General features: G+C 37.4%; 1 protein-coding gene across 1 annotated transcript; it reads right to left on the bottom strand.

Annotated features, from left to right (window-relative positions):
• On the bottom strand, positions 1-9146 carry LOC306871906 (adrenodoxin-like). The gene is made up of 4 exons (XM_079420155.1): positions 8982-9146; positions 4197-4324; positions 3107-3236; positions 1-2206 (listed from the first exon to the last, which is right to left on the bottom strand). The coding sequence occupies exons 1-4, from the start codon at positions 9113-9115 to the stop codon at positions 2092-2094; spliced, it is 507 nt and encodes a 168-aa protein (XP_079276281.1). The 5' UTR covers positions 9116-9146; the 3' UTR covers positions 1-2091.
• Between the last annotated feature and the right edge of the window lie 11924 nt (positions 9147-21070).

The raw sequence follows: 21070 nt of genomic DNA, 5'->3' as shown, positions 1-21070 counted from the left end.
AGAAATTTAATTTTATCAGGTTAATGAGAAAAGTACATTTGCATTTCCAGAAAGAAATACCAGTGCTTGCAACGCTGCAAAACATTGATTTTTGTTAAGCTTAGGTGTTAGCATCTGGTCTTACAATAATAAAATGTTTGAGTCAACATTGTCATGACACTTGTTTTCTGTTTCTGTGTGCATTACTCCTATCAGAACTGAACTGAGAAGGCAAAGTTTCAATTGAATTGCTGAATTTAAATTTAATTTGAATTTAAGGAGGTTTCATAAAAGCCATCTTGAAAGTGTAATTTACTGTTATATAGGGTGTGGGCAATTTGGGGAGGGGGGGCTAAATCCACACAAATTATTATTTATGAATTGAAAGGACAAACAAAAACAAATATAATCTGTAAAAAGCAAAGTATAAAAAGAGTCTGCAGAAAAAGAGTCTAATTAACTGCAGAAACTAGTAGTGGTGGGGGAAAAGAACACAATTTTAAACAATGTTTGAAGAATAACAATACACTGATGGTCCTCGCATAAACTGTATAAATAAACAACATTCTTTAAGTAAAGCTGTTGTAAAGCTGGTTGTTTTCTTACTCAGTGACATGCAGTTCCCCCAGAACAACCTGAGGTTAATCATAGGTTATAAGCTGTTTCTTGAATTCACCGTCTGAGTTTTCTTTGGATGTATGACCTTTGACTTACTAGCACGAAGCTTTAAGCAGTATTGATCTAATGGTCTTATGCTGTGTTGGCTAACAACAGTAATAACTTGCTGTTTGATGTATCCAGTTTGACTCACACATTCACATTTGTCCAGAAGGATGTGGTTTTAAACTTTCAAACATGCAGGTGAGTTGGAAGTGAGTCATCTAAAGTCTAATGCACAGTGTCAAATGCCTTGTGCCTAAACCCTATAAGTGCAATTATTGTAATACATTTTAAAAAGATGTTTCAAGCCAGCAGCTGCTTCATGTAACTTTTTTTTGGTTCAAATTATTCAAAATCAATAACTGAGTAAGTACATAACCAACAAGTGTTGTGAAAAACTATCTCCTTACCTTAGCCCAATTCACAACGGTAAGCTTGTAATATTGTTTTGGAATTTGAGTGGTTTGGGTCTTTGAGTCATTATGTCACATCTGTGTATATAAAGAAGGAGTCCCAGCTAGTTGGCTATATGACTATGTGTGTGGATGATGCAGGTGACAGATCATTTGAAGCCTCTTCTTACAGCAGCTGGAATAATTAAACTTGTCAGAAACTAAATAGAGTCTGAAATGGTACGTGATGGAAATGAAACTCATGTAAGACAGTAAGGGACTGAAATTAGATTATATTCCAGTTTTAAATGAACATTTGATTACTTACAAAAGATTTAAAGAGAACTAGTTTTAAGGAGCATTAAATTGATTTTGAAGGTTAAAAGAACTATTTATTTCGATGACATTCAAATGTCAAAGTATAACAATAATAATTTGCACAGTTTGATTGTCAGTCCTCTGTCGTGTGTGTCATGTGTTCCTGCCTCTTGTGCCCTTATTTGGTTTGTTTCCTGTCCTTGTCTGATGTAATCATTAGTTTATTCGTGTCTAGCCGTGTCCGTTAATTTACCTGTGTATTTATAGTCCTGTCTGTGTAGTGCCATTTCGCCTGGTCTACTTGTTACTACTTGTTTGATGTCTGTGTTTGCCTTGCCTTGTCCTGCCCTGTCTTCAGTAAAGTATGTTATTTGAGCTACGACGTGTTCCTTGTTCCTCCCTGCTGTGTGCACCGTGACATTGATGTGATCTGAGCTAACTTTGCAATTGTTAGATTTATTCACCACTGGTAGCGCGATTTATTGTAAAACTTTGTTTTAGTTGGTCAGAACAAAACTGGCAGACAAGTTACTTTACTTGCTAAGTTGACATGTGAAACTTTTTATTTTGGGACATATTTCCAAGACGTAGCATCTGTAATTCCACAGTACAGTGAATATCCACACTGGTGTATTGATTGACAGCCCACACACATACCTCAAAACATTAGATAGAAAAACAGATCTTACTGTATATTAAGTGTTAAGTTGACATGGAAATTGTACATGTTACTGCTTGTGTATTATTTGCTGCTCACTGCCTCTTGTTTTCCTCGCTGATCATTGATCTCTTGCGGAACATGAACTGTCATTCCATCCATCCAGCGCTCCACAGTCACCTGACACCCCAAACGAGATCTAAGCCAATGACAGAACAGCAGCAAAAATCATTAGCATAGTGAACAAAAAAAGAAGGCTAATTTTTACAGTAGATTTAAGTCAAAGTTTGCCATTTGACTGAAGCATCCATTGCATGGTCTTCACAACAAGGACAGTTACATATACAGGTGCATCTCAAAAAATTTGAATATCTTGAAAAATTATAATTTCTTTTTTTTTTGTAACATTTCATAAAGTGAAATTTTCATATTGACTAGATTCATTACATGTAAAGTATAACATTTCAAAAGTGTTTATTTTGTTTTCATATTGGTGCAGCTGACACGGAACAGTGTATGCAGTTTGTGTCCAGCAGATATTCTCCAAAATGGCGATACGCTGACACAGAAGAGACGAATTGTTGAATAAAGCCGGGGGGGTTTGTGTACAAAAAGTATTCTTGTAGCTTCATAACGTTACGGTTGAACCACTGATGGAAGATGGACTATTCTGACTATGTTTTTTAGACTTTTCTGTTAATTGCTTGGCAGTCAATGGGACAGTCACAAGCCTCCCAGTTTTCATCTAAAATATCTTAAATTGTGTTCCGAAGACGAACTAAGCTTTTATGGGTTTGGAACGACATGGGGGTAAGTGATTAATGACAAAATTCTCATTTTGGGGTGGAGTAACCTTTAATAGCCTGGAAACAGGGCTTCTCTCTCTCTCTCTCTCTCTCTCTCTCACTCGATTTCCAGGAGTCTAGGAGTTTCCCATTTGCGAGAGTCAGGGAGCTGCTATCAATATACAGCAGACATATTGGTCTCCCAGGCCTTCTGGGAGAGGTGGGATGTCTGTGATTAGCATTGGATAAATCATTCTAAACCATTAAAGCTCTACTGACTTCACAATCTGACACTTTAGATCCAGGTGTCTTACGTCTTGGTGAGTCCGTAAGCCAAATCCAGCATGTCAACCTCTTCATCCACCATTGGCTCCAGTTTGTCATACACACTCTCCTCAAATATCAGGTGACAGGTGGAACAGGCCAGAGTGCCCTCGCATGCTCCTAAGACACACACACACGTTGAGTTTCTATGTTTATGGGGATTCCATAGACGTACCTATAATGATTTTTATATTGTAAAAACTATATTTTTTTATCCACTTACACTACCCCTAAACCTACCAGGATAAAAACAGAACCATTTTTATTCCTTTTTTTTGTTTGTTTTTTAAGAATGAATCAAGAATGCAAAGCATCTGAATAAATAGGTAAGCATAATTTCTGTACATAGTACTTTTCATATATTTTCATATATTTTAATGTTTCCAGTGACAGAAATAATGATTTGTGGGATGATAGTAAAATATAAATGTAAAATGCAAAAAAAAATGCGTGTGGGAGCTGGGAAAAAAAGATTATGACACCAGAGCAAAATATAATCTTACTGGAACAGAACTATTTATAACTTACTATAAATGTAACTTATCTGCTGTATCTATATCTACAGTATATCAATCTATCTATCTATCTATCTATCTATCTATCTATCTATCTATCTATCTATCTATCTATCTATCTATCTATCTATATATAATTTTTAAGTCATGTAAGTCATGCAATTTTTATCATGTAAGTTAAGTATAACAATAATAACAAGAAATGTAACTTGTTTTAGGAGCAGAACATAAAATTGATCTCGCACAGATCTTTAGATCCAATCAGTTCTCAATATACTGCACATTATCAAGTCCCACTCCACATTTTTTATTCTGTCTTGAGAAGCTGTTTCACTTAGATATACATCCCATCAGAGAAAAAAAGATGAGCATTTCTATTTCATACTGACTTTAAGTAAAAATGATTTTGTCACATGTAAGCCATAACAAAATGCTTTAAAATAGGTTAAATGGAAAACAAGTAGTGGGAACATCATTACAGATACATCATTACATTCCATAACACACACATTTAAAACAGATTGATCACATGGAGCCAAACTAATACAAAAAAATTCCTCATTACCAAAGCCACTGATGTCAAGATTCTTCTTGATGACAACGTCTAGAAGAGTCTCTCCCTCTGTGACAAACACACTGCTCTTTACCCCCGACTGATTTACAAAGTGCACCAGCACTTTAGAGCCCGAGGAACTAAGAGCACACACACACACACACACACACAGATAAACACACTGAACTCATTTCATTGCACTGATGTTCTTGGTAGAGACATTCTGACAAAAAAAAAAAAGGACAAATAGAATTGTAAACAATGGATTGGCTTGGCTTGATGAGTCAAGTATAGTATTAAAGTGAAATACAGTTTCTGAGCAGGAACAAGAGTTATTTTATTTTAATTTTTTTTTAAAAGGGAGAATTAAAGAGGGAGAATCTGCAGAATTCTTCACTAATTTAACTCTTGATTACACAAAGAATGTTGATTAGTTTTAATAATTCAATGTGTTTTCAATCTCTTAATCGTTCATGTGCAAAGGAGGGCTCTTATGATTGATCAGTTAGGCATTAATGAATTGCCTGTAAATCATAGACAATGACACACTCAACGGATACCTTTGAATTTTGTAATTCCAGACCAAATGAAAAAATAAATACTTTAATTAGACGTTTGTCAAACATATGACATTAAACATAATCTTCTGGCCTTTCTTAGTCTTTAAACAGTGCAGTTAAATAGCAAAGCCCAGAAAAAGGCTACAATTCAAATGTGAGTGTTTTTGGACTTGCTACAAGTCGAAAACGTAGTTTACCATCCTCTCAACACAAGAAAAAATACCCTGACTAGGGTATTTGTCATTGCGTTATGTGAACAGTCATAATTGAGTTATGAGTATTCATGTAGTCCACGTACATTTGTTATTTGTCTGTCCAAGTAGACACTATGCGTAACTGAATATTTAAGTCATTAAATAGACGTCACCTCATCCGCACAATCGATTAATGTGTATACATGCTGGATCATGTTGAGCTACAAATCATATTATCTAAGTCTGTTTGTCCAACTTTGCAAAAATCTGACTGACTCAATTTCAGTCAGACAAGGGTTTATTTTAAAAAGACAAATTAGTTTCAGCCCAGGTTTCATAAGGGACTATTCTTTGCAAACTTGCTTTGGGACAATTTGCATTTTAAATTTAAGTGAATTAGGTGGTTCTGTGAAGCAGATGACAAATGCCGTGTCAGATTTTTCATGTGACTGTTCCCGTTCTAGTCTTTTCAGTGATGACTCATGCACTAAACACAGGAGACTCTGAACGCCTTTCAGTGTGACCCATCCATGAATAGCATATTGTTACATCCCTGCATAGTTTGACAGCTGTGTAGCTTTTTTGCTTTGGGTTATACTTCCTCAATCACACACTTCTGAGTTTTGGATTTAAGTAATGGAGGTTGTTGCAAGTTACTGAGGCCTTGCATTTTAACTATTTATTTCATATAGAGAAATACGTATGAGGAAACGGGGTATTAAAAAAAGGTGGTGATAGATTCAGGGAAGTATGATGTGCTGGCTGGGTTTTATGTGAAGAAATGGTGTGTAGTCTTGAGGAGAGCCAAATGTGCCGATGTCCTCAGGTGTTTACAAAATAGCCCACTCCCAAACAAATGAAATTCCACTAAAATCCCATTCCTTTTCTTTCCTTCATCACCCACACACATTAGCTCACAACAGATGTACGTCTGTATTACGAAATATCATGCATTTAAATCGGAGACATAACACGAAAGATGCCTAAAAAATACCATTATAATTCACTACACTGTAAAAAATGACCGTGATTTTAACGGTAAAAAAACTGTGAAAATCTGTTTAATGGTTAATGGTAAGTTCCTGTAAAATTTACAGGGAAAAAAAACGTAAACTGACGTTCCCAGAATTCCCTGCGTTGCATTTCAAATTTTGTTTGAATTTGATGTTTTTTCTTTGAAATAACTATGTTTCTTCTTAGTTTTTTTCTTATCAGTTATGTTTATTACGGTTGTATGTTACATCTAATGTTGTTAAATGAATGTTTATTGCATATTTCAGTTTAATGAGTCTCACCATGATGGTGTTTAGTGCTTGTGTGAATAACACTGTGCACCTTCTTTATATGTTAGTATTTAAAAGCTGCTTGTGATGGGCTTTAGTTCATCATGTGACTTTCTCATCACCACCTGCATTTGGTGGTTATTATCAGTGTATTTCAAAGGTACAAAACAGATTTCAGTACTTCAATAGGTTAGTATATTAACATTATTGTCACGGTACACACACGAGGAGGACACAGGAACACGCAGACGAGGATATAACTCAAAATATAGTCTTTACTGAAGACATCAGGACAAGACAAGGCAGGACAAGGCAAGGCTTACAGACAGGAAACACCGGGGGTAACGAGTAGACCAGACAAAATCTAACTGAACAGACAGGACTATAAATACACAGGTAAATCATAGATAATAGGCAAACACAGCTGGACATGATGATTACATATAACAAGGACAGGAAACAAACCAAATATGGACACAAGAGGCAGGAACACATGACACACACGACAGAGGACTGACAATTATATCAGTTAATGAAATTACGGTATTTAACTGTAATTTTAAGTTAAAACCGTAAAAACCTAAAATGTTGTTACCGTATTTTTTACGATAGAATTCGGGCAACCACAGCTGCCAGTTTTTTATAGTAAATTTTACGGATTTTTTTTGGCAGTGTACAGCGGACTAATCCCTATAGATATTTGTTTAAATTAGATATATTATAGACCAGTTTTTTCGAAATGTTTAAAACTGACACACCACTTCCAACGTCATGAGTCCAAGAAATTGTACTGACACACATATTTTACTGCTGTGTGAGCAAAAAACACTTAGATCTAGTTTGCTTGAGTCTGAAGGATGGGTGACACAAGGCTTTGTCTAAATATAGCTGGAGAGTCCAATCACGTGTTAGTAATTGCAGCTTTGTTTCACCAATGTCCAGGGATGATGGGGATTCTAGACCTGGATGAGCACAATCCTTCAGGTGGAAATACAGAATGGACAGGTTACCAGAAATGGCTGATAATAATGGCCAGCCTGACATGTAGCATTTGATGATCGAGTACAGGCCTTTGACACTGAATTCTAATAGTTACTGGTGGCTTGACAGGAAAAGGAATGAGTAGTAAAGATTTTCCAGGATTCTGACAGCCCAGTCGTGTAAGAGGACCAGGATTTTAACGAGTAGTTTTTCAAGAAAGGACCTTGTTTTCCTTATGTTGTGGAGCATACAGCATCTGGACATGTCAAATGTAATTTGTCTACATTTATATAAATACTTGAGCATATCTTTGTGGTCTAAAAATAAGTATTATTTTACATAGAAATAGTTCTGTTCACACTTCCTGTTTTCTGTAATGCATGGTTTTGTAATGGATCCTTTTGAACAGAAAGTACTTTTGTCCCTCACATCTCACTGGAATTCGTGAAAAAATAAATATAAATACTAATCACCTTGTTAGTGGACACTTTCGCTCATTGTATTTTTGCATGATCAAAAGAGATTTGGTGAAGGGAGGTTTTGGCCAGGAGGGAGAAGACAGTCTTATTGAGCTTGAGTCAAATGCAGTCAATAGTCATCCAGTCCGATATGTCAAGGAATGCACAGATCCTTTCTCAGATTACAGATGCAGAGGCAGATGGGGGAATGAGTTTGTGTTATCTGTGCAGCATTGATAGAAACACCATCTGATTCCTGTGGAACCCCGGTGGGGCTATTTCACCTTATTTAAGAGCCTAATAAAAGCAAAAACTTAAAAAGCAAAGCTAAGAATACAAAGGTCTAAGGTCATGTGATGTATAAAATAATGAGTACATTGAGAGTTCTAGTGATCTTTCAAAGTGATGCTGTGGACAAAACATTTCCAAAGCCAATGATATAATGAGCTGATTTAAATTTCCTTCCACAAGTGTTATTTTCAGGTTTTAGGAAATGCAATACATCCAAAAAAGGGAAAATCCTGTCATGCCATTCCCCTTGTGCCATTCCAAACCAAAATTATTTTTCATTATTATGTTAAACACAAAAGATATGTTATATTGTATGAACAAAAACTTTTCTTCTAAATGTATTTTTCTATTGAGCAAGAGAAAAAATGTCATATCTCTGGTCAAGTTTACACTACTACTTGCACTTGTACACACGCACACAAACCAACTAGTTACTAAGAGCTATGACAGTTGGTCATTCAATGCATTCAATATCTTTAACATTATCTCTTTCATCGGAGAACGGCTGAATCAAACAAGAAGGGTATTATCAGAGTGTGATGTGAAGTATAATGTGATAGAATAGTCCCAAAAAAGGAACACAAAGTATTTCATTTTCACTCAAGCAAACCAGACATAGGCTATAACTGTAATTTATTCTCCACATACTGTAGAATCGTAGATCATTTCTTGTTAAAAAATACTCCTTATATTCAGTAACCTGTACCTTTGGGTTACTAAACCTGGGTCTGTGTGTAATTAGACTAGCGTTAGACTAGCGACATGCACATATTATGCTATTCCAACCCCTCTTTAAAAAGGTGTGATTTGCACAGCTGGCCATTACAATGTATCTGTCATTTTTCTTTGTACATTTCAATTAAATGAGCAAACCTCATTGGCTACACTGCTCATGAAGTTGGCTTTTAATGCGGAGATGAGATATTATTTGGATGGTGTGACTTGTTTTAAGATATCTAGATTTGACATATTCCATGTGCAGAGACAAAGCATTATGTGAAACAACAAGAGCAGTACATTTGATCCTTACCCATTTGGCTGGGATTGACTGCAGAGTCTAGGAACTGTGTGAAGAAATCTTGGATGGGTCCATGTGGATCCTGGGTGGCACAATGGAGCCAAGCTGGAACGGAGCAGGACCTGCACACACTTACGAAAAGCCATGCTGTCCTGCTGTGCAAGCGTGTGTGCATGTGGGTCTATGAATGAGGAGGCTCTGCATCTAATTTTGGGATGTTCTTTGTTTCAAGGACAAAGCTGCAAGCTCCATGGTAAGGCCAACCCTGATGTGGACAAGGTTAAACACACAGAGAAAAGGAGAGAGAATGAAGCCTTGGTCTTAAAGGGATACCTCGTCCAAAAATGCAAATTCAGTCATTAATTACTCACCCTCATGTTGTTCCAAACCTGTAAGACCTTCATTCGTCTTCAGAACACAAATTAAGATATTTGTGATGAATACTTAGCGCAGCTCAGTAGCTCAGTGTGTTCGTTACTGCCATCTCACGGCACGGCGGTGGCGTCTTTTTTTGAGGGGGCAGTCGTGGCCTAATGGATAGAGAGTCGACAAAGGTCGCGGGTTCGAGTCTCAGGTCCAGCAGGGATTGTAGGTAGGGGGAGTGAATGTGAATGTCCAGCCCTCTCTCCATCCTCAATACCACGACTGAGGTGAGTCCCTTGAGCAAGGCACCGAACCCCCAACCGAAGCATAAATGACTGAGCCGTGAGAGTGTGTGTGTGTGTGTGTGTGTGTGTGTGTTCATTACACACTGCTGTGTGTGTGCACTTGGATGGGTTAAATGCAGAGCACAAATTCCGGGTATGGGTCGCCTCACGTTCTTTCCATTCCTTACTTTTTGTGTACAAAAACCCCAAAAATAACGACTTTATTTAACAATTCTTCTCTTCCGGGTCAGTTTCCACTGCCATTCATGAGAGTATCACAACGTATGTGCTGCGCTTTGTTTACAAGCAGAGGAATGCACATGCATCCGTTGTGGTACTGTCATGAATGCACAGGGGAGAAAGACCCGGAATTGTTGAATAAAGTCATTATTTTAGTTTTCTTTGCACACAAAAAGTCTTCTCGTAGCTTCATAAAATTAAGGTTGAACCACTGATGTCACTTGGGCAATTTCAGGAATGCCCTTACTACGTTTCTGGACCTTGAACATGGTAGTTGCATTACTGTGTTAATGCAGGGACAGAACGCTCTCAGATTTAATAAAAAATATCTTAATTTGTGTTCCGAAGATGAACAAAGGTCTTATGGGTTTGGAACGACATGAGGGTGAGTAATTAATGACTGAATTTTCCTTTTTGGGTATCCCTTTAAAGAAAGGGATACTTACAGAAAGGAATCCAGCACAAGAAAAAACACATTTTCTTTATCTTTGTAGTTTACTTTAAAATTCAGTTCTTGACAGGTTTTTGTCATCTGATCTCCTCATGGTGCACTCATGTTGATCTTGGGATCAAATCAGTTCATGAGATTCTGATCAGATCAAATGATGGATCACGGGAGTCAGATCAAAGTCAAAACTAAGGCCCTCTCTCTCAGATACAATCTCAGAAAGATTTTTCTTCGTTTTTCATATTTGACCTTGATGGACTATGTAAAAAATTAATCAGAGAGAATTTTCACATCAAAGAAAATATGTAAACATCATAGACCAGTAGCAGTTTGAATGTATTGAATGTATTTATGCACCACCAGAAGAAACTCCAGAGCTTCCTTTTACCAGAATAAGTTTGAAATAGCATCACACCCATTTGTTCTTCAGTTTCTCTTTAAGTGTTCTATGGCCTCAAGAATAGAGATTTGAGATTTGGATCGAGGTGTGGCCTTATGGTTCAGATTCTATACATAGCTTTGGGTTATGGCCAGGTTTGTTTTTTCAGTTTGAATCTGAAATTAGTAGTGGTTGAACTGTACAGGTTTGGCCAACGCTCATATAATATATCTCAATGGCTGCCCCAAGACTCCTGGAAGAACACAAAATCTGCCACCTTGTCTTATGAGCACACAGTTCTAACCACTTAAGTGTTAAGTGGCTAATTGGCACCAAAAACCCCAAACAGCATCCCAAAACCTTCACTAGCGACCACTAAGCTCTCATTCATGCCATTTAGGAGTCCTCCAATATGTGTATTAGCATTGTTAACACAAATAAACTGTGAATATCAACATGCATTACTTATTGTTGCATACTTCCATAACAGCATAGTATTTGTCCAAAGTATTTGTGAAGTTCAGGAAAAAAAATACCTTGGAATCTTGAAAAGCTTGCAATGTGATATCATTCATCGTCTAAGTTTTGTGGTTTTAAAATGAATGTCTGAATGTGAATGTATCTTCAGTTTCTTACTGAGAAGCAAAGAAAGCTGTCAGCCGATAACATTCACCTTGACTTAAACTCCTTATGAGACCACTTATTTTAAATATGCAATTTTGGCTTTAGTATAATTGCCTTGTAGGAAACCGCTTCACAGAATACTTACCCATTATTTATTTGATATTTTTGAGGTGTGTGGTGGATGTTCACTAAAAACTAACAAGAAAAAATTAAATAAAAGAAATGTATTTACAAAGATCCAAAAGGCACAATTCATAAAGACATTCACTGAAAAAAAAAATTGCTTAAAGAGTTTTGGATACTTACAAGTATTTCAATAATAAAATGACTGAAATAATAACATGATTATTAGCTCAAAATAATTTTAGCTATGTTTTTGTCTTTATGTATGTTGTATATGGGCTGTATTGATCCACATCCTTTGTGTCACGGTCCTGCTGGTGTGCCCTGGTTGGCCACCAGATGTCACTGGGTGTTTGTTTGAGCACATGGCTTGTTGTTTGTGGTTTGTGCCATGTGCTCTCCTGTCTATTGTCTGACCCCGCCCTCCCTGTTATCTCATTATTGTTTCAGTGACTTCACCTGTGTCCTCCTCGTTTGTCTACCTATTTATTCTCCTGGTGTCTGCAGTCCTGTGCTGTTTCGTTATTTCATGTCAGATGTTTATAGTCATGTGTGGGTATGTTTACATGTACTGCAGTTCTCTGCCTGCCTGTTTTTCCCCCTCGGGGTGGTTTTTGTTTCATTTTATTATTTAACGACCCACCATTCTCCTGCACTTGAGTCCTCGCCTCATCTCTCTTCCAGAGCCGTGACACTTTGTGCGTGTGTGTGTTTGTGTGTGTTGTTTATTGCTGATATACTGTTGATCACTACTGTGAATACTGCATGATTGCACCAAGATTTCCTGGGAAACTACATTCATTCATTCATTCATTCATTCATTTAGCCCTATAAGGAAAAGGCCAATTAAAAAACTTTTTGAACTTTGAGTAAATAAAATTGCCACATCACTAAATATTAAATATATATATATGATTTAGTATATAATATAATTCAGTATAAGTTTTAGTTTAATAGTTATTTAATTTACTTTAATAATATTATTAATTTCTAATTATTAACGAGCAGCATAGGAGAACGTGTAATAAAATTGTCGGTTCTTAGTCATGGTCTTATAAAACAACAATCCTTTTGGTTAGTCACTCTGACCAGCTTTTTATAAAAAATTTAATATAAACAGCATTCAGACGGAGTTCAATAATTTTATGTAATACAACATTCACAACTGAACCAAAACATATTGGCTTTATGATGAGATATAAAGGGAGCAGCTTTGATCTTAAGGTCATAAACTATTTTAGAGGGCAAATCACACACTAGTATAGTGTTCATCATTTTGATTCTCAGTGTGAGACTGATTCATTCTGAGAAAGAAAGAGATAAGTGAAAGCGAGATAAGTGGGCTAGGAGCTACCACAGGATTTCCAAGAAAAACCTTTCTACTGTATGTATGAATGTACTGCGCAGGCAGCTAACACTTTTAAATGTGAAGGATAATTTACAGTCAGACTTCGTGGGAGACATACTTACAAAAACACTTTATGTTTTGTATCTGTCAGCTCCAGAGGCTTTCTGAAGGCCAACAGAAAGAATTTTAACCTTCAACTTATAACGGTGTCCATTAACATGCACTTGATGGCCTTGAGAAACTTCAGGGCTGTTCTGTAACCAAACATCTGAAAATCACTGGATGCAAGAAACTGCTCCAAACCTGAAAGCCAATTTGACGCTCTATAAACACAGGCCTTGGCATCAACAATTGTGAAAAGTGAAGCTTTGAAAATGATTTTGGTTACACTTTATTTGGTAACACTTTATTTTAAGGTATCATAATACAGAGTAATTACCTAATTAAGGACTTAGTAGTAGCTGTTGTACTTACATGAAATAAAATGTACTTACCATGTAACTAAGTTGTAACTAAGTTATGGAACAGCATGTACTTACAGTTTGTAATCATGTAGATGTAATAGGTAGCTACTGTTACACATATGTAACAGACCGGGTCTGTTACACAGTTACACTTAAGTACAATCTTGATACACTTTATTTTAAGTATCTTTTGTCTGTGTACTTACATTTATAATTACGTTTTATAAAGTCTGCAACTCATATGTAACAATATTTTAGTTACATAAGTAATATGTAATATGTCGGTCTGTTACATATGTGTAATAGTAGCTGCCTATTACATCTACATAATTACAAACTGTAAGTATAGGCTATTCCATAACTTAGTTACATGGTAAGTACATTGTTTTCATGTAAGTACAACGGCTACTACTAAGTACTTAACTAGGTAATTTCTCTGTATTATGGACACCTTAAAATAAAGTGTTACCTTTAGGATTAGGGTTTGGCTTAGGGTTACTTGCATACTGTTATTATTATAATAGTAAGCACATGCAACGTGTGACAAGGACACCTTAAAATAAAGTGTTACCTGATCTTTTTTCACAATAAAAATGTGCACTACAAACAAAAAAAAGAGGCATCATAAACAACTGACACAAAACAAGTCACAAACTGATATTTATGACAACAAAAATGTTTACAGTGACTCTGACCACTTTTGCTTTTAGTCTTTTGTGTGAATTTGCTTCCCTTCTAATGTACACTATACTCCAGGTTCACTTTATTTACAGAAATTCATATAACGCAAGATGACAGAACTTTTTCAAAGTCTTACTTCATTCGAATGAAGGCTCGAGGCTGCTGGACCTTCACTTCAGGGCACTGAGCTAGCCGCTCTAAGTACACCAGAGGTCAGTCTCGAGAGACCGATTCCCTTAGTAGACTATCTGGCAGACAGGACTCAGTGGGTCCTGCACACTGTAGAAAGAGGCTACAGAATTCAGTTCAAGTCTCGTCCACCGCGATTCAGTGGGGTATTTCCCAATCTGGTGGGCCCCGAGATGCTCCCTCCTCTCAAAAGGGAGTCTGGGTTCTACAGCCGGTACTTCATTGTTCCGAAGAAGGATGAGGGGTTGCGTCCAATTCTAGATCTGCATCAGATGAATCGCTCAGTCAGGAAACTGAAGATGTTCAAGATGCTCACTCTCAAGTAAGATCAGGTCCGAGGACTGTCACGATAGATTTGAAGGACGCATACTTCCACATTTCCATCCTTCCTCAACACAGGATGTTCCTGAGGTTCGCTTTCGGGGGGCAAAGCTTACCAATATCGGGTTCTTCCTTTTGGTCTGGCACTCTCACCCCGCACTTTCACTAAGTGTGTGGATGCTGCTCTGGCTCCGTTGCAACTCCAGGGCATCAGCATACTGAATTATATCGACGATTGGTTGATACTAGCTCAATCGGAGCAGTTGGTGATTCGGCATCGAGATGTGGTCTCGCCCACATGAAAGAATTGGGGTTAAGACTAAATGGCAAGAAAAGTGTGCTTTCTCCAGCTCTGAGAACCACTTATCTGGGCGTAGTGTGGGATTCGACCACGATGCAGGCACTTCTGCCTCCTGCTCAGATCGAGTCAATCCTTACAGCAGTCAAGAGAGTGAGAGAAGACTGGTCACTCACTGTCAAACAGTTTCAAAAACTGCTGAGGCTGATGGCAGCTGCGTCCAACGTGATACCTTTTGGCCTGCTGTACATGAGACCCCTACAGTGGTGACTCAAAACCAAGGGGTTTTCCCCATGGGGAAATCCGCTTCGCATGATCAAGTTCAAGTGGCAATTCTTAGACATGTGGAAGAAACCTTGGTTCTTGTCTCAGGGCCCGGTGCTGGGAGCTCCTTGTCGTCGTGTAACGCTAATGACGGACTAAGTTGGGGAGTGGTCCCAACTTAGTTGGGACCACTCCCCCCCTCACCAGTTGGGGAGTGGTCATGAGGCCATCTATCCTGCAGTCTGTGGAGTGGCCGCCATCTCACATGGCACATCAACTGCCTGGAGATGCTGGCCGTGTTTCAGGCATTGAAATACTTCCTCCTGGACTTAAGAGGCCATCATGTGTTGGTGCGCACTGACAACACAGCGGTTGTCTCTTACATCAAACACCAGGGCGGTCTGCGTTCACCCCCCTTTTCGACCATTAGACAGCTGCAGCTCATCCAGAATGCTGCTGCCAGGATTCTGAATAGAACCAGAAAATATGAGCATATCACACCAGTGCTCAGGTCCTTACACTGGCTTCCAGTAACATTTAGGATTGATTTTAAAGTACTTTTACTCGTTTATAAATCACTCAATGGCCTATGACCTAAATACATTGCAGATATGCTCACTGAATATAAACCTAACAGACCATTTAAATCATTAGGATTAAATCAGTTAAAAGGGTTCCAAGGGTTCACACAAAACAAGGGGAGTCCGCTTTTAGCTATTATGCTGCCTGCAGTTGGAACCAGCTTCCAGAAGAGATCAGATGTGCTAAAACATTAGCCACATTTAAATCCAGACTCAAAACTCATCTGTTTAGCTGTGCCTTTTTTGAATGAGCACTGTACTATGTCTGAAATGATTGCACTGTATTTTATGTATAATCATTTTCTATTCTTAACTAACCTGGTCTCCCTTCTCGACGGCTCTCCATGGGAGATTCCCATCAGGAGGGACCTCCTCTCTCTGGCGAGGGGGACGATTCTTCATTCCCACCCAGAGTTGTGGAAATTGTAGGTGTGGCCCCTGCAGGGGCGCAACTCATAGCTTCCGGTCTCTCAACTGAGGCTGTTGAGACCATCCTCCAATCCAGAGCTCCCTCTAGGAGGAAACTGTATGCTCTGAAGTGGAAGCTTTTTACTTCTTGGTGTGGCAACCACCAGCTTGACCCAGTCAACTGCCCAGTTGGTTCAGTTCTGGAGTTCATGCAGGCTCGGTTGTCCGCAAGGTTGACCCACTCCACCTTGAAGGTCTACATGGCTGCCATGGCAGCTTACCATGCCCCTCTTAGTGGCCAGTCTGTGGGAAAACATCCACTGGTGACATGTTTCCTCCGAGGTGCGCTGAGGCTGAAGCTGAGGCCTCCGGTACATTCTAGAGTCCCTCCGTGGGATCTGGCCATGGTTTTAGAGGCTCTGTGCAACCACCTTTTCACCCTCTCGAGGAGATCTCCGAAAATATTTTGACAGTCAAGACTGCTTTCCTACTTGCTATTTATTCTCTCAAGAGAGTTGGGGACTTACAGGCCCTCTCAGTGGCCCCCTCCTATCTAGACTTTGTGCCCGGTATGGCCAAAGCTTTTCTGTACCCCAGACATGGGTACGTGCCTAAGGTGCCCTCCTCTGTGCCACGCCCCATCATACTGCAGGCCTTCTGTCCTCCTCCCTTTCGGGATCCAGACCAGCAGAAGCTTCATTGTGTGTGTGAAGTGCGAGCATTGGACGCATACGTCCACAGAGCTGCCCTGTGGAGGAAGTCTGACCAGTTTTTCGTTTGCTAGGGTCCTTCCGAAAGAGGTCGTCCCACTACTAAACAGACCCGTGGATTGTAGATGCCATTTCTCTCTCTTACGAGGCCTCTGATCTCCCCTCGCCTCTGGCGTTTTGACGCAGCTCGAGTTCCTGAAGGGGAACGTCCCAGGTTACATATGTAACCATGGTTCCCCGAGGGAACGAGATGCTGCATCTCATTGCTATACTTCCAGCATCTCTGCGAGTGCTTCCCTCATTCTACCAGAAGCTGCCGCTGTTACCACCGCACATGCTTTTAAGCTTTCTGGTCTCTACGTTAATCCGCCCGTGATGTCTCTCCACTCCATTGGACTGATTACACACATGATTCAGAGCGTGGTCATGCTAAAGGTGTTCCCATAGCGTTTCGACACAGCGTCTTGTTCCCTCAGGGAACCATGGTTACATAGGTAACCTGGGATGTTTTGTTTCTTAGAAGTGCACAGAGTCTAACCTATTCTATAGACTGTGTCAGAAAAAAACTACAGATCAAAGAACACAGAAAAATCATTTTTGCATACATGCTGTGGCTGCACTTATATGACCCTTATAAATCAATACAGACAAGGACACCGCTAACACTGAAAGAAAGAAGGCATACTAGTAATGAGGAACTGTATGTTCTTTGCTATCTCCTGTCATTAATTTTGTCATTGAGGTTTTGAGCTCATCTTTTTAATGTATGTTACACATTTGTATAATCAAAACCAGAGTTTCATTTTTTTTTTTTTTTTTTTTTTAAGTTGTATTCATAAACAATGATGTACATTAGGTAAGGACTGCCCTACTATACACATACAATAATTGCATCCTACTTTATGATAATGAATTCTATGCTGAAAAGTGTGCTTCAGTGTAAATTGGTTCAGTTATATGGTATAATGTCATTCATCTGTTTTTCTGGGAGTTATTCACAACATTTTAGCATTTAATTAGTCTACTAGACGTCAGATTGAGGCTCTAAATGGGAAAGGGAGGATCAGAGTCTCAAGGGCTGCATAATGTCTATCAGATTCATGTGACGTAGAGGTATTAAGGCAGCAGAGTTACGTACACGAACACATTTATTCATTTTAATGTTCTGTATGTTTGGAAATTGTCACTTATCTTGTATTAGAGTAACAAAAAAAAACTATATGCGTCGGGTTCCACAGATATCAGATATCATCCAGAAGTTTAATATCCATATGCTACATGAACTACGCTGAAAAATATCGCCCTCTGGTGTTCGGGGAAGGCGTGTACATATTTGGCTTTCTAGAATTAGATTATGGCCATGTTCGGGAAAAAAAACATATTGCATATTTTACACCAAATATTCTCAATTATTACATAAAACGTTGCTGAGAGATTTTTGTAATACCACGCATATGGGCCATTCCACCGAAAGGGTGCCATTTGCTTCCAAAACTCTTCAGAAAAAAAATAAATAATAATGTTCTATGTTTTTTAAAGACCAAATCTAGTAATACACATATTTAACTATTCAAAATCTGTATTGGTCCATCTCAGGTAACTTTATTTAATTTTTTACACAATTTTTTAAGTGTAAGATGGATGCGTTTTTCTCAGTCCTGTTACCAAAACTCTCTTTTTAAAAGCATGTTTAAAATTATGTCAACAAATTCCTTTATTTCCCCCTCACGCAATTTTAAAGAAATTGTTGGTTTCATGATCAAAAAATATTATTTTTATCATAAAAAATCACTATTTATCTACACAAGGTGTATTTTTCTAAAGTACACAACCCCATTTTTTTCATTTTAAAGGCGACTCAAACCTCATCAATTTTCTATGATGCAATTTATTAAACAATGGGAAAAATTATGGACCAAACTTAATTTAGAAAATAGTGGTTTAACTTTATTTTTTAAAGGAAAAACTATTTAGTAACAGGAATGAAACTGGTAACAGGAAGGAGTATCCATTATATTAGTATACAGGTTTGACTACACATGTGAGGTGTTAATGCCCGCGCTGATATAGAGAAAGTGTTGAACATTGACTAAAGAGCTGACTTCACTGCTAAAAAAGGCCAAATCATGTTTCTAAGTCTGCAGAGGTTTTCGTTAGGGTTATGTTTAGTGGTAGAGGATGGGTTGCAAGATAAGATATAAATATCAAATTATAATTGATATTAAAAATAACAAACTTAATATTTCAGTTTTTCTTTGGATATTGTTTTCTTATAGCGCAGCTCACACTCAAACGCCATTCTATACATGAGTCTAATGCATAATTACCACAGGAAATTTCAAGTACATTTTCATACTTGCAGGAAAGTAATATAAAGCAACAATGCAAGAACAACCATAGGGTTTGTTTGGGCAAAAGCATTGTCTCAGTGTGGATAGAAGGCCAAAACGTTGAGAAAAAGATGCATTTTCAAATTTATCTAGATTAATATGGATGTCGCCTAATATTTACATGAATAAATTTGATTACACTACTCACTCCTGTTACTTTTACTCAGTATAAGTATAGGATATATGAGTAACAGGACTGAAAGTAACAGGATTGAGATTTTAGGATAAAATTAGCAAATACATATAATCTAGCCACATGGAGTACATGTCAATATTATGAGAATACTCAGCAAATTATAGTGATTCACCAAAGATTTTTATTTTTTAAATAAACATGTAACATCTGAGAAATAATTTAGGTAACAGGACAGTATATTTATAATGACGCACCCAGCCACCGTTACAATATCATCAAATATACAGAAAAGAAAATAAGACCACATGCTTTCGATTTCATTGCCTTCAGAAGATCCAGATGTTGCAATATTATGTTGAAAATGTGTCTTGTGGAATTTTCCCAGTTTTTTAGAGGGGGAATGTGTTAGGGTAACAGGACTGAGTGAAAAATTGGGGACACCACTAAAATGTGTATTTTATCCAAAATATTATAAATTTATTTTGAAATAAATGTATTTAAAGCCCAGATGGGATATGTAGGTACACAAAAATGCAAAATAAAAATGATTTCTGAAGGATTTTAAACATTATATTTAATGTTCAAATGTACCGTTAGACACTGGGGACATGTACAAACGCTATATTTTCAGTGTTTTAATTAATGATTAATGTGCAGGACACTTTGCTTAATAATAAAATAAAACTTAAACGCTCATTGACATTTTCAATCCAATTCCTGATAAATAATAATAATAATAATAAAAGTAATAATATATAAATATATATATATATATATATATATATCCCCCTGAGACCCAGCTATGGAGTTTTTGCCTCTGTAGTGGACATTCTATTTCAGTGAATTTCTCTGAGACCTCACATGTCACAGTTGTAAGTCTGGATGTCCTGTACAGAGCACATTCAGGGCTTTATAGAGATATTAAATGACTGGAAGTTTCACTATGACCACTCCCTCTCCTAGGTCTTTAAAGATGGCTAAATTTAATTTAGTGAAAATTTTTTACATCCTTATGGAAATATGATTATTTTGTAATTGTCATTTAAATCTGAATAATTTTCAAATTGTTTGTCATAAAGCAACATCTCAGGAAAATGTTATGGGTTTTCAAATTCAAATATGACTTCCTGTTATGAAACAGGACATCATTTAATTAATGTCCACTGTAGAGGACACCAGGACTAAAAGCATGTTTATTGTGCATTTTGGGAGACATAACAATTGAATAGGAAAATTAACTATCAATTGTCTTATGAAATATTAGATATTATTATGAAAATCTGGCCATTTATTACTCCCATTATGACAATTCTTTTTTCAACATGCTGTACCAACAGCAACCCGTTAATATGCAAATTAGATACAGTATAGATACACTGTGTTTAATGGGAAAACCAGTTTATGGAAATTTACACACACATATTGCATAAAACAAAATGGCATATCAAATCCTTTTGTTATATATTTTATAACATAGTAGAGAATCATCCTTAAAGTTCAGTATAAAAAAAAATCCTGAAACCTAAAAATTGACTGGGGATTAAAAAAAAAAAAAATCCCATTGTTTTTGCCTCTGATGTCTATTCATGCCATTTTATTTTTAGAAAAACTGAGCCCTAGTGTCCATTACAGAGGACATAGGGGAAAAAAATGAATAAAATATAAAATGTTACGTTTCTATTTTTTTTCTTATGGTCTAAACAATGTAATGACATGGAAAAATACTAAATTCACTAAACCTTTCTTTTTTTTTGGGGGGGGGGGGGGGGGGGGGGGCTCTCAGGAGGATATGGGCTTATGCTTTTTTTAAAAAATAGCTTTATATTGGCAGATATTCATAAACTTTTATG

The sequence above is a fragment of the Barbus barbus genome (assembly GCF_936440315.1).
Source record: "Barbus barbus genome assembly, chromosome: 6".
Taxonomy (NCBI): domain Eukaryota; kingdom Metazoa; phylum Chordata; class Actinopteri; order Cypriniformes; family Cyprinidae; genus Barbus; species Barbus barbus.
This window is presented reverse-complemented; position numbering and strand designations above follow the sequence as displayed.

What these genes read in the sequence shown, in the direction of transcription:
- LOC306871906 (XM_079420155.1), bottom strand. Translation starts at nt 9,115, where the DNA reads ATGGCTTTTCGTAAGTGTGTGCAGGTCCTGCTCCGTTCCAGCTTGGCT. An exon ending in AGTCAATCCCAGCCAAATGG is followed by an intron (nt 4,325 to 8,981) that starts GTAAGGATCAAA and finishes GTGTGCTCTTAG; the next exon opens with TTCCTCGGGCTCTAAAGTGC. An exon ending in TCTTGACATCAGTGGCTTTG is followed by an intron (nt 3,237 to 4,196) that starts GTAATGAGGAAT and finishes TGTGTGTCTTAG; the next exon opens with GAGCATGCGAGGGCACTCTG.